This window comes from Echinococcus granulosus (genome assembly GCF_000524195.1).
Source record: "Echinococcus granulosus chromosome Unknown EG_S00092, whole genome shotgun sequence".
In the NCBI taxonomy this organism is placed as follows: Eukaryota; Metazoa; Platyhelminthes; class Cestoda; order Cyclophyllidea; family Taeniidae; genus Echinococcus; species Echinococcus granulosus.
The window spans coordinates 39,564-53,847 of NW_020170472.1; the positions used below are offsets into that span (position 1 = coordinate 39,564).

Here is a 14,284-nt window from a genome sequence, read left to right on the forward strand (position 1 = left end):
GTTAAGCCTTTCTGTCGTGATCTCAGATAGGTGAAATACAGTGCGATGTCTACGATGATCTAGATTATTTGTGCAAGAGACGTGGGAGGTAAACCACTTAATAATCCAAATGGAACAATTTTATGGAGATGCAGATTTTTTTCCAGTAAAATGAATTACAATCCTCTGCACCTAGCCACACTGTCGATTGTGTTTTGTAGCTTAGCTAAATGGAAAGTTAAGTCGGTCACTGAGTAGTGAACAGCGATGTGTTTGTCCAAATAATAATCTGCTGAAGAATAAATCGGTGGCTTTTATAGCCGCATTTGTTTATTAGGAATGTATATATGATGGAGGAGTCATCGAAAGTAATGTTATCTCCGATAAATCACATGTTGATGTTTTCAAATGATTAGGATATCAAATATTAGAACTTCTGTCTATTTGTGGAGATATTTCGCCTAATCACAACCACTGCCACTTTATTAAGCGTTAGAAATGCGGATAAAATAATTGCCTCTATGGTCATCTAAGCGAATTTCGCGCATTTGGCTGCAATATATTGCAAAACTTTACAGAGTCAAGGCAGCAACTGACTTCTACAGGTATAATCACTCATGTCATTTTATGTTTTTAAACATATGCCACCGCAAAAACATCAGCAAGAATGTCAGATCCCTATATTTATCAATCCGTGCTGCCATATTTTCGTACTTTCAGATTTTATAGAAGGGCAGGGACACTAGACGTGGTGTCTCATATCACAATTTTGAGTCTAACGTTAGGATGCATATTAAGCCACAGAAATGAGGAATTGGAAAAATTACTGCTTATAATCCTGTAGTCTATCCGAATATGGAGCCTTCTCTCACCTGTAAAGTTACCGTCTTCGCTTATGCGTGAGCTGACATGTTCGAAGGTTATCAAAATACCTCTAACAAAAGCAGATGGAATCAGACTTTGGACAGGCGACAGACACAGGCACCATGTGTAAAGTTAAAACCGCGAAGCCACTTTGCCAAACTAGGGGTATAAAAGGTGTTAAAGAAGTTGCAGGAAGGCTGATTGTGCAAGGAAGATCAAACTTAAAATCATTTTTCTAGTTAAATGAAAAATTTAACTTCATTCAAATTAGAGATACGTTGGGTGTATGTCCAAATCATCGATTTGGTTAAGCAGGCACTCAAGGCTCAGTTATCGTACTTCTACTAGCCAGCATGGACTTCGAATCCTGTCCTTAGCCTCTCAGTCCTCCTATACACCGGCGATAGATATTCAGTACTATTACCATGACATTTTGACCTCTAGAGAGACAAAGGCACTGCTGTATTACTTTGCCAGAGTGACTGATCTACTTTTAATCCGAAACGCGGCTAAGATAACCATTGGTTTTTTGGACAAAATAGGCAGCTGTAAACATCACAAAGTGCACTTGTGAGTCGCAAAAAAATTAGCATCATCCAAACTCAAGAAATTGTTTTAAAAATGAAGTTGCGCCTATAGAATTGGCATCTCATTTCCCTCATTGTGTGAACTCGATGGTGTGGATAATGTGTTCTGTCCATTAAGCCTTCGTCCATGGATAGATGAAAGATTTGCTAGTTGTCGAACTGCGTGGGTGACGAAAGCAGGGCACCTCGCACCAGAACAACGAGTCATGCTTGCAAAAGATTACGACGGAATTATCGGGACTGCCCAGGGCCTGTCTGTGTAAAATGCACCCTTATCTACTCCGGTGGGTGAGTGACTAGTCCAATTTGCATCGCAAATGCCGGGAACAGAGTAAAAGCGTGACTTCATTTGTTATACAAACCAGCCACATTAACAAACGTCTCAAATCACACGTCAATGCTGAATTCATTTGCCAATCCCAGACCTCAAATATAACATTTTGATTTAGTTTGAGATAGTGCTAGAAGACAAATAGTTTCCGTGCATCGCACATCCTTTATTCACTCTCAAACACGCCCAAGGGGTACATTAGTGGCTTGCTTTTTCCTTCAAAGTTACAAGAAAAACCCTTTTGATACTACTTTAATATGCCGTATGTTTGCTAGCCTTCCTAAGTGTTATAATGTTTACCACCACAGTGTCCGGGTGTTCCGAATTGTTACCTTTATAAGAAATGCTTAAAAAATTCTGCCACGATTTTTTTAAAGGTCATTATTTATCTAGCATACTCTGAAAGCCCTACTGATATTTATTCTTTAGAAAAAAGATTCCAAGCTTTTGAATTTTCTTTAAATTTACTGTTTGTCTACTTATGTTAAACACCTACGCTATCAACTTTCCTCAGACTGATTACATTATTCATTAATGTGGCTAGGAGCGATGCCTTAATACGTCAATCTTAAGTGTGTGGAGAAGATCTGTCAGATTGACTCGGCTTCTTTCATTTCATATGGAACTGTCAAACGTTACAGGTATCTGCCACGGATGAGTGCCACTGCATCACATCAGTTTTACGTAACATTACGGTGAACTGTTTTACCACTAAGCCGGGAGGATTCAACAGTGCACTACTGCTTTTTCGCATAAAAACTTGAGCTACACTTTTCTGCATTACTAATTAACGTCATATAAAGGGAGTTGCAGCATACTAGATAACAGTATTTAAACCTATGCGCTGCAAAATGCAGCTGGACCTTCGGTTTTGCACCTTTCAGCTGCATTCTGATCTCTCCTCAATCCACTTCCTTCGATGTACGAAAGAAACCCCAACAAAAGTATTGCAAGTTCGGGAGTGTTGCTATTGGCTCTTCAAATCTCTCGCCTCATCATCATTAGATCAATTGTTCCGTTCCCATCACGAGCTGTTGTTACAATGGCCGGACTAAAGTGTGCGCATCAAAGCATGCACTGCCAAGCAAGAAAGTGAAAATATATTCCAAAGTTACTCGATTTAGCATATTATTTTAATAAAATGAACTTATATTTATTTGGATTACTAAAAACTTAACTTTATGAGCTTCAATTTACAGATAAACAAATAAATAGCCATCTATAAAAATCTTTAAATGAGAAGTCCGACTCACGAACTATCCGCTTTTATTCCTCTGTGCTTCTAGGACCTCAGCGGTGACAAAACGTAATCCTTCCTACTTCTAAACAGCGGCATAAGTCGGCTCACCTCTTCATACGACAAAGTGGGTCGCTACCGGCCTGTAATGAATTTACTTAATACAAAGTGGACTGATAGATGAGTAGATGGATAAGTTGGTGGATGGTAAATCTATGATGAAACATTAAGAGTTGATATGAGGATTGAACTGTGAAGATCGCTGAGCGTGGTTGAATTTGCTTAGGATGGACTTAGTGTACTCCTCTGATGTTCATCCGTTTCGAGTTTCCCGATAAAACAGAAAGCCGATGCAGCCTTAGAATCTGAATTAATCAAAGCTCTAGGATAGCCTTTCCCCTAATTTTACAGAGGGTGATTTTTAAGTTCTTTAAAGCATGCCAAGTCAAGAATTATTGTGACACTGCGGAATCACAGACACTATCAAGATTTTAATTGGGTTAAATAGGAATAAGTTCTGGGGAATAAGTGGTCTTGAATATCTACAACGCCTACACAATCAGAGCACCGTAAATGCATATGTCCGATTTGTTAATATGCTGACTTAGAGGATAGCCCCATTCCTTTCTCTTTAGCTTTTTTTTATTTATTTATTTATAAGCACACGCAGAGCTTGCCTAAACACACTAATAATGGGTGGAAGAACTTGACGAGGAGAAGTTTTGAAATATTACAAAAATGTTCAAGGTCCCAAAACTTGGAATAAAATTTTAAAGTGATTGATTGAGAATACCTCTTTCTGGCTTGGAGACATCCTCGTTAAGTCATTCGTTTGAGATTTGCACAGTTCCATTACATATGGTCACGTCGAACCCGGGGCTTTTGGACTTGTAATGGAAATGGGTCCATGTTTCAAGGCATATTAATTTCATGTCTCCCTTTCAAAAATAGTTTTGTCCTAATGCATCCATAGGCTTATCGAAATACTTGTCAACCTATATAAGGCAAATTAAGATAACTCCTAGGGTGAGCTCCCACCATATCTCCATCAAGTGTGCTAAATCACTAAAGTGAGGCAAATTTCACAGTTTATTTTAATTTCACCGCCTGGTTTTATGTCATCGATTAAATCAGTTAAATTGGTTTGCCATTTTTATATAAAAGTACAGTTAATTTTATAAAAGGCAAAAGTGCTTTAGGAGCTGAAATTATATTTTGTCACATCCACCGCATTCACAACGGTGGAAATCAATGGGGAATGCATTGCCAGACGTGAAGTGTCCAAATAGGCGGAGTAAAAAGCTTTTTAGGAATAAAACCATTTAAAAGGCTTTTAACTTTGTTTTGGCTACACGGTCGCTTCAGGTTCAGCTTTGTACCTCCAGTGGGTGACACGGCCTCTGAATCATGCCACAAGACCTTCAGCCCTTCCACACATTGGCAATAGGTGTTCTATGCTAGTACTGTAGTTCTTTAGGCTTTAGGGAAAATAGGGCTTGCTACATTGATGCCAGAGGACAATTACCTTGATTTTCCAGATCTCTTGAGCACTACAGTTGTTTTGTGGGTGTTTTATAATGCTGACTGCGCTTTGATGGCCAAATTGCTAACTTGAAAAAGCGCTTCTTAATTTTTGTTGTGCAACCATCCAAGGCTTTGCCTTTGCACTTCCACTAAGTAGTGTGGCCTCCGGGTCATGTCAGTAGCCCCTTCTCCCTTAAGTAGGCCAAAATGCATTTTCTGCTGCAGTGTTGCATGCTTTCATCTTAATTTGGATCTCGAGATGCTACGGTAATTTAGTAGTAGAAAACTGAAAGTTTAGTCAGGATTAAAACCCATTTATATAATAACAACTCTATGATGAGGTCCCACTATATTTTATGTTAGTAATGCATATTGTTGGTCACCAGAAGTTAACTTCAGCAATGTCATGGCAATAATGAGTAAATGGGAGTAATATTTCCTAAAGGTAATTTTCTTACTGAAGTTTGCTTAAGGGTTTTCTTTAAAAAGCATCTAGTGCATAAAATCGAAAGGAAAATTTTTTCACTTTTATTCCCACCGTCCTTCGATTTTGCGTGAAATTGCCGAACCCCAAAAAGGGTGATCTTTGCTTTAGAAAGCATCAGTTAGGGAATAAGGTGAAGGAGGTGGAGGAGGCAGTTCCTCCCTATCCTTCTTTTTCGCTGATAGAAACCCAATTCCTTTTACCGCCAAGAATGAAAAGTTGGATCAGAGGAGGACTTCCTTCCTATTGATGTAATTAAATCCAACTATTTATCTAAAATGACTTTCTTCCAAAAACATCGAATTTATTTTGAAGTCTTTTAACACCTCGGCCCAGTTTCTCGGCTCGGGGTGATGCAGTGGTTGCCTTAAAAGTCATTGAAGTCAGACAATGACAGGCTCGATTACGTAAGATTACCCCTCCAAGGTCACTTCTTCCTACTAATCAGTCTGTCAACAAACAATTTACCAAAGCCATTTGCCATCTGCTACTGCATAATATATATGAAGAGCATTTGTATAAATCAAAAAAGCTAAATTATAAATTGCTTGGACTGTACACCAAGTAAAAGGCTTTTTTTGCAAAATAAAAACATTTGGAATCACCCACAAAGTTAAATTTAAACTGTATATTGGGGTGGTTCTAGCTAAAGAATAATAAATGAATGTATATGGGATGGGCAAATGAAAGGGAAGCTTACATGTGAAGGACTGATCCTTTCAAATAGCACACAGATAGCAAAGTTGAAATGACAGATGTCTAGCACATCTCTGCAAATAAACAACGACCTGCACTTTCTAAGCTTTTCAAAGTTGTGCAAAACAACTTAAGCATGCTCCATTAGAAATTGCCTCTTTCTGGTCACTAGAGGCATCCAAATCGCTGGGTTATGGTTATGCTGATGAGGCGGTAATAACACGCATGGCGACGTCCCGTCAAAGCGACAACACCTGCATTTTAAATACCTTTCAGCATTCCTAACTTCTGACTGGCATCAAACTGCCTAGTTTAGGAGGAAAAAAAGGAAATACCTACCTCTGAGCCAAAGTATTATATCCCTTTAGTAGTAAAATTGACTTTTCACCCATTGATTTGCAATCAATAAACGATAGGATAAGGCCATTCATGGAAAACAGGCATGCTAATTCCATATTATGAGATTTGCGGCTCAATCAAGTCGTTTGTGAGACGACTTAATGTAAATAAATACCCGAAACCTTGAGCCTTTTAGTCGAAATATCCTTGGAACTTGTACCATTAGGCGCATTCCAGACGCCCATAGTACTTAAAACCTAAGTTCGTCCCCTACTTTGAGTAACCTTTGCTTTTCCATCCAGTTGCATTATTGGACTTCCTTACACTCGTGACGAAAAAGCATTAACTGAAGTGTACATCATAATACCTTACTAGAACGAGAAATTGGGATATTTTTTTGAGAGATTGACAAATGCACTCCACATTTGAAATCTTTTGCACTAAATAGGCGGCATATATGACATTTTCAATGGTACTTAAATGGCGTTCTATAGGTGTAAAAGTAAGTGCTGTATGTGTGCTCTCCTTTACCGAACCGACTCTTTCCAATAGTGCAAAGCCAGCGTTAATGAGCTAACAAATGTTAGACACATTGATACTCATTAATATTAGCCTGCACTTTGTAAGCCTTCAAAAGGCATTTGAGCATATCCGACTTGAAAATGCGTTAACTTTCTGGTCGTTAGAGATGTCCAAATCAATCCGTCTTAGTTGTTACGATAAGGCTGTTAAAGCTCGCACAACATTTTTTTTCATCTAGTGATACTTTCAACATTTAGAATAGCCTTTCCACATTCTTGATTTTAGACAGGCACACAACTGATTGGGAAACCAACACTAGAACCAAGATGTTATATCCCTTTAGTAGATGAGTTATCACTACAAGTGCTGTTGTACTACCTCTAAAAGGACAAATGTTTGTTCTTGAGAGACTGTCAAAAGCGCTTGGATTTATATGGGTGTATAAAAGGGAATGATGGATGTTGGACCAGTTAAGTACCTTTGAGAGACCAAACAAACAACTCACTCCTCTTTTCTACTCATGAATTTGCCGAATGTGCTCCATTATTTAAACAAAGTTATGCTTATTTGTGATTTCTTTTGTTTACATGGACCCCTATTCTTCGCAATTGGAATAATCTTCTTGTTCTCATAGTGTGCTCCAATAAATGCTTCATCGAATAGTCTATTACCTCATCTGTGCAGTTTGATTGATTTGTGAGAGCCTGTAAGTTCATGGAGTCCTTAGATGCGGAGAGGAAATACGAGTCACGCCGGTGGTGCTGGTGGTGGTAGTCTAAGAAACAGGTCCAATTTAGCCATCATTCAGATTTAATTGCCTGTCAAATAATCTACCCATCACATAAAAAGGACACCTTTCTTAAGCAAATTGTCCATCGAAGCCATGTCATACTTTCTCTAAACCCACAATTACATAGTTTGCAAATGGGCAGTTATCTGACAAAAATTGTTTGTTGAAAGGCTAGTGGGAAAGACTGATGGCGCCTCTGCGATCTTAATGTCCATAAACTGGTTACGATCGGTTGTGGGTATAACTCAACACAAAGTAATGATGACTGAAGCTAGTATGTCACCGGCTTTTACAGTGGCCTCGTTAATATATGAAGAATAAGGGTCACTGAGGATTAATGACGCCGATCAATAGGGAGAAAGATAAAAGGATGGTGGGATGGATACGGGATGGCTACACTCGAGTAGGGCAATGGCCCTTTTAAGTAGTACAACGCTTTTTTATTCTCTGCGGTGCTGTTGGCCGACATGACGTTTCCATTGGAACTACCGGGATATGACATTGACTTTGGCAACCCTAAATTCCCTGGCATTTAAGGTACACCACTTTAGCACTACTGATTTCATAACACACTTAACTGCCTGGGTAGCAGACACACACAATCACCCTTAAATTTCCTTGTGGTGCATTTAAATTTCGTTTGAGAGTGAGAGGTTTGTAATTTTTATAGAAGATATTTAGTCTTTGGCACTTTTCCGAAACTGCATTATGATGTCGTGCATGAGATCTGAGGGTAGCAAATAAATGCTGCATTGACGTACATTTTACAAGCCTTACTTAAGACTTCATGCAGAGGAAGTATGACCTGACACATTTAAGGCGTATGAAATGTGACAGCTTGTGGAATGAATGAATTCACTCCGTCGCATGACTGCCTTCACTTGTAAGGCAACTTAGGCTAGTCACATAATAGAGCCGGTTAGGGCACTATTCTCTCTATCAAGTCTTTTGAAAACCTAGTTTACGGGGGAGCATTCCCTTATAGCGTAACTGCTTATCTTGTTCCGAAGATCTTTACATTTGTCACCGGAATAGTTTAATCACAAACAGTGTCTTTAGCCCGACCATAGTTGAAGCGGAAAAAAAAGAAGCATTGTCAACATATTGAGTTCATATGCTGTGGGAGGTAAAGAGCCATTTAAGGAATTATTTATTTAGGTATGGTATTAATAAGTCTTCGTTACTGGCAAATACACTTTGCAATGCTTATTGTTGGCTATTTTGATATAGAATCAACAATTCTAGCCAACTACCAGTATGATAGTTCGTGTCTATCCTGAGGTAGAAGCCGTCCAAGTAGTGGGCCAGTAAGTTTATCATCGATGTAGGGGATCGCTGAGAGGCTACAGGCAGTGCTGGGAGTCCATGACGGATCCTTGGGTGTCCGCTTAGATTAGCTGACGTGCCGAACACACAATCAAAATTTTGCACATTCGGATGGAGTAAAATTTGCATTTCGCATTTAAATTTGATATTGAGTTTGATCAGTAGTGCACATTCAGCTGTCCAGCACCGTTAACACCTTTCAATCCCTGGTTTTAGTCGAACAGTTCCGCTCTACAGAGAAGCGAGTGAGAGGGAAAGGGAGATCCATCTACACATTGAGATTAAGTGCTGTTGAGGTGTTTTTGAATTATTTTGCACACTATGAGCTGAAACTACGTCAGCTATTGTACTTTTGCTATTTTTGTGAAATTTTCGTCAAACATGTATACTTGTTGCCAAAAGTGCTTATATTCTTCTTAAATGGTATAAGTCTTCCTTAAATTGTTTCACTTACTTGCCAAAATTGCAAGGTGGCGCAGCAAAACAGGCAAAGGGAAAATTGGAAAATTCTGCATGTGCAAAATTAGCTTCTTTGTTGAAAAAAAGGTTTTAGTATATACATGGTCTACAAGGCGAGCATCCTCCTCCGCATTAAAACTATGAGCCTAATGGCTTTGTAATGTTCAAGGAAGGTAGTAAATCGTTGTACGCCGTTACCTAATCTGATAAAATTAAAGGTACTTTTAGGTGACATCATATGCAGTGAAACAAATTTGTGGTTGCAGAGTGGTCAAATGAGTCTTGCGTCATTGTTATCGCAACTGAGGGGGTATGATTACAGTTCATCAGTATAGGCACTTTTGATTTTCACTGTTTAGTGTTAAACAAAGGACAACTTGATCAAATACGTGATCATTTAGATTTTGGCTATGTAATCACATTTATTTGCGTATTTGGAGCCTTTAAATTCAAGTATATAAAGGGGAGTTTTTCCTCGGTGGTACATCATGCAGCATTGGGTGTAAAGCATGTCTTATTGCAGTTGGCTGACACAAGCACCCTGGACGGCTTCTAACATTGGCACTCAAAAAGGCAGAACACATTTGGGTTGTGTGGATACAACAGGATGTGCTTTGCAAAGGCGTTATTGCGGGCAAGGAACTCACAAAAAATTACAAATGCCCCTATTGTTGGGGTATCAAACACTCACCACAGCAGCCACACTTGAAAGCATTCAATTTGTGCGTCAAACATTTCATCCAAGATGGATGAGTTCATCTTTAAAGCTATACAATAGACAAACCCCTGCGTGCGACTAATGCTGGCAAATTACTTATCAATACACGCCGTGCTGAGGAATTTGCATAGGTCAATTGTCAAAACGACTGTTGTTGGTCCACGCAGGTGATAAGTGTTGCTGCACAACGACAGATCTTATTTATCTAAGTTGCAAGATTAGGTAGCCCTAGGCGTGCGTACACCATTTTACCTCAGCATTTTAGGGAATCACTAAGTAGCGAAGACATGTGGATTCTCCTCCAATAGTGAAATGAAGTAAGTTACATAGGAGCACTTCAGTCCTTCGCGAAAAACCTTTCACATTGTCTTTCCAAATGACATTAAAGAAGCGCTGGCAACTTTCCTTTCCAAAGGTTGGCTTATCTGTGATTAAAGCAAAATATTACAATTTGACCATTTGACGTAAACCATCTTCAAAAAATGATTATTTTGCATGACATCAAGGCCTTTCTTTGGGTTCACTTCCACCAAAAAACGCCTGTTTTTGTTTGAAGGAAACGGGTGTAAGTGAAAAGGTTATCTTCCAAAGCTTGATTGAGCTCATGCTTTTGCTTGCCCTGGCTAATGTCAAGGGCAACCAGTTTTGCCCTGTTCACAACCGGGTGTCTAATTTTATTGCTGCTCACTCTGTGCTTGGCACCTGCATATTTTTATACCAGGAATACTGTGCTCATACCATGGTTTAGAACCTGTGTTTGCAGAAAAATGATGGTGAATTAATTTTACCTCTTTCCGTGTAGTCAGCATTTAAATATTGTGGTGTTGGAACAGTACCCTCGTGGCGAAAGTAGCTAGGCGAGAAGTGAATCATACCTCTCCTTTATCACACTTCCCAAGTTGCGTCTGTTGCATTCTTTCTCTTTTTTTTTCTTCTAACAACTATTTCTCCTTTACTCTGCCGATATTACTGTTCTTTATAAGGGGAGACGTGGACACTATTTTGTTGGTGACTTTTGCTTTCACTTGCACTAAGAGGAGTCAAGTTGGAGAGGGCTACGCTGTGTAGTCGTAGTTAAGTTGAAACAATTAGCTTATAAAACTTGCCTAACTTACTTGTAATATCCTCTTTGTAAGTGCTCCATCTTGGATTTGGTGTAAATGATGTTAGTCTTGGCTTTATAATACACTCTTGATTCACTATTGATAGTAAGCATGGGCCATTTTCTTAATGTTATTGTAGCCAAATGTGAGAGACAAAATTATAACACTGCTGATTGAGCAGAAGAGCTTAGCAAATCGCCATTTAGTTTCAACCTTGTTGTGACCTTGCTGTGATGATTTTGACTGTATAACTGCTATGTGGAGCAGAAAGCTCAAGAAGGAATGGACTTTAGGGCGAATACCTCTGCATTGGTGCGGAACGCACCTGGAATCGCGATGCGCATGCCATTCTAGTACACAAGGAGCGCCAGCTCTCGTGCATTTTTATCCTTCTTATCGAATGACTCAAAAATATGACAAGGGTTTCAGCACTTTTAGGTGCATTCCTTTGAAAGGTTGGGTAAATTAGGTGAGACGCAACTGAGGCGTAAAGAAGGGCCGGTTCGTAAATGTCGGCAGTGGTCGGATACCTGTATCTATGGGATAAATAGCAGTGGCAGATAAGTGCATCTATTGATTGTAAAAATGTCTACCCCTACCCATTCATGGAAGGGTTTTATGGTCCATTGGTAAATAAAAATGATATGCAAATTGTGCAAATTGGAATCTGTGGAAGTTAGAAGAAGGAGAGTTGATTTATTCATAACGATAACTGCAGAAGTGTCAGAAGAGCAATATCTCAATTGGCAATTGTTGCAAGCCACCTTGCATTTAATAATGTGTGAGAATGTAACAAATAAATTTGCTTTTTAGGTTAGATACCGTCAAAAGACGAATTACCCAGTCAAGGTATCACCCATCTGGATACCATTTAGACCATTAGTGATTCCAGGTGCCCATTTGTAAACAAAAGGACTCTCTCATCCCTTGTTTACTTTTATTGTGTACCAATAAACTAAAAGCCTTAATAAAGGAGTGTGTGGCTTTGTGAATGCCATGACCAGTCAAAGATAAACACCAGATAGTCTGCTGCATGCTGAGCTGTTCATTCATTAAATTGTCCAAGTTTGCGTTTTACTCTGACTCAATGCACGTACTAGTGTTAGATCCAAAAAGGCGATATGACACTCCACCTAGTCTCCCTGCCGCTCTACAGAATCCAAAAACTCCAGTAAATTGTAGCACAGCTTAATAAATAAGAACCGCTGATATCCTCATTGATGCTTCCACGATGGTGCGTGTATCAAAAAACAAAAATAGTTCGTACTACTTAAATTGTAAAATTAGATTATTACTTTGAATAAACAAAGACTAAAAGTGCTTTGTTGCTGAAATTGTGACGTTTTGTCTGGTGAATGTTAATACATTTTCGTTAATATTTTTAATAAATCATAGTAAAATAGCAACGCCTGTACCAATGTATACATTATGTCCACCCAGGGGGAGTAATTCAGGGCTGACTCTCCACAAGCAAGTGTAGGTGCTCATATTTCATGGCCTGTGTGAAAATTTAAAAATCACTTCACTGTCAATGTCGACTTTAATGTGTATGCGGTCCTAATAATCAAACATTATTCTCAGCTTCTGTGTTTTTCTGTCTCCTTATAATATTTTACTAAACTAATCACTTTCAGATCTATTTGTAGGCTGTAATATATTTTTGCAGAGTGGAACTCGATCAGCGAAACGTCGTTCTACGAAGTTTTATTTACCGTGCAGTCAAACAAATAGAAAATTACCTCAAATGGACCGATCAGTTGAAGAAATTATGTTAAAGAGGAAATTATTTCAAAATCCTACGTTAGCTATTTTCTCCTTGCGGTGTCGTATCCCCACTTAATTGACTAAGGAAACCTGACAGTAACCAATTAGTCTATTATTTGTCTGTATTTCTTTACCATCTATTAATGTTTAAAACTTATTCTTCTACAACAAATCCTATCATTTTTACTTCCAATTGGCTTTTAGACTTTGTACATAATTGAATTCTTTTAAAATAATTCGCACATGGTGCTGATGTGGCATCCTTATGGCAAAGTTAGTTAAGGAAAAGTAAACTATACCTCTTTATTCCCATACCGCACCTCCCAAGTTGTGTCTATTGCATTTTTTCTCCTTCCTTTTATTATGGTCAATATTTCCCCTTCGCTCTGCCGACGTTAGCGCTCTCGGTGAATGAAGACATTGATACTTTTTGAGGTTACACTTTGCTTTCAACAGCACTGCAACGAATCAAGCAGGAGAGAATTATGATTTGCAATAGTAGTCCAGATGGAAACAAATGACTTAAAAAGCCACATGACTTATTAGTAGCTTTCTCTTTGTCTAAGTTCCGTACTTGTTTCCTCATAGATGATGAAATCCTGAGGCATGAAAATCGCTATTTGAAGTCATATGGTTGCCTACTAACAGTACAAGACTTCAGAGTAGATGCCTTCAGCGCTGAAGTCCGTAGCGCACCTCCAAGTACGAAACTCACGTCATTGTGGTGCACGACGAGCCTCCAATTGCAAGTAATTTTGCTTATTTATCAATTCATCCTGGAAAATGGAAGGAGCGTTAGGAGTTTTAAAGTGCATAATTATGACGCGTTTTTAGCAAATTAAGTGTGAAGCAACTCGTATACAAAGTGCGGATGCCTCTAAAACATCGTCAATGATCAGAGAAATAGTTTTAAAAGTTTTTTTTTTTAATGAAGGCAGTTTGAAGCTCTTAATACGAACGTCTTCTGTAGTTAAAAAGTACCAGTGGATCTTATGCGCAATCTGGGCTTGTACCCATCCCATCTTTTCTTCTGTAAACCATTTGTTAAAGAGAAATCTTAAATTTAAGCAACCTTTTAGGCTGGAAGGAAGATAATGAGAAGAGGGTGCCCCTGCAGGTTACTTCCTCAGCTCGATCCATGTACAAACACATACTCAAAGGAAACTTGTGCAGAAAACCAAAATAGTGTTAAAATAGCAACCATTTTAGTAACATTTCTCCTATTAAGATTTTATTAAAGATGATCGAACGTGAAATGCAAATTAAGCACCATGAGTCACATCTTTTGCTTTGAACACACCATTTCTCTCTTAACTTACCACCTAAATGGTAAAATGTCTGATGTTGAGAGGCGAAAAAGGGCTTTGAAATTCCCATCACTGCAGCCCTGACGCTACATTTTTTCAAAGCGTTACAAATTGGAATAAATAAGGTTGCATTCCACGTCACATATTTGTGACGGTGTATTTAGGTATGCCAACCGAAGCAACACTCTACTGCAACGCAAAGGAAACACTTATATTTATGCCCAGCAGAAAGCTGACTCGTAAATGAGGGCCTA

General features: G+C 38.8%; 3 protein-coding genes across 3 annotated transcripts in view; 1 reads left to right on the plus strand and 2 right to left on the minus strand. All coding sequences in view use genetic code 11, as the record gives it.

Moving 5' to 3' along the window:
- Nucleotides 1-834: 834 nt before the first annotated feature.
- On the plus strand, nucleotides 835-2,766 carry EGR_07964 (hypothetical protein; the record flags this gene model as incomplete). The annotated part of the gene is made up of 2 exons (XM_024497213.1): nucleotides 835-878; nucleotides 2,646-2,766. 2 exons carry the CDS (start codon nucleotides 835-837, stop codon nucleotides 2,764-2,766), a joined length of 165 nt encoding a protein of 54 aa, XP_024348343.1.
- Nucleotides 2,767-6,383: 3,617 nt separating this feature from the next.
- On the minus strand, nucleotides 6,384-11,072 carry EGR_07965 (hypothetical protein; the record flags this gene model as incomplete). Its single annotated transcript, XM_024497214.1, has 5 exons — nucleotides 6,384-6,614; nucleotides 7,456-7,499; nucleotides 9,134-9,276; nucleotides 10,313-10,396; nucleotides 10,972-11,072. 5 exons carry the CDS (start codon nucleotides 11,070-11,072, stop codon nucleotides 6,384-6,386), a joined length of 603 nt encoding a protein of 200 aa, XP_024348344.1.
- Nucleotides 11,073-13,553: 2,481 nt separating this feature from the next.
- Nucleotides 13,554-14,284, minus strand: part of EGR_07966 (hypothetical protein) — a gene marked incomplete at both ends in the record, with an annotated part of 3,871 nt that continues 3,140 nt past the window's right edge. Inside the window, 2 exons of the mRNA XM_024497215.1 lie at nucleotides 13,554-13,803; nucleotides 13,878-13,943. Coding sequence (XP_024348345.1) covers nucleotides 13,554-13,803; nucleotides 13,878-13,943 — 316 coding nt within the window. The remainder of the gene's footprint in view (nucleotides 13,804-13,877; nucleotides 13,944-14,284) is intronic.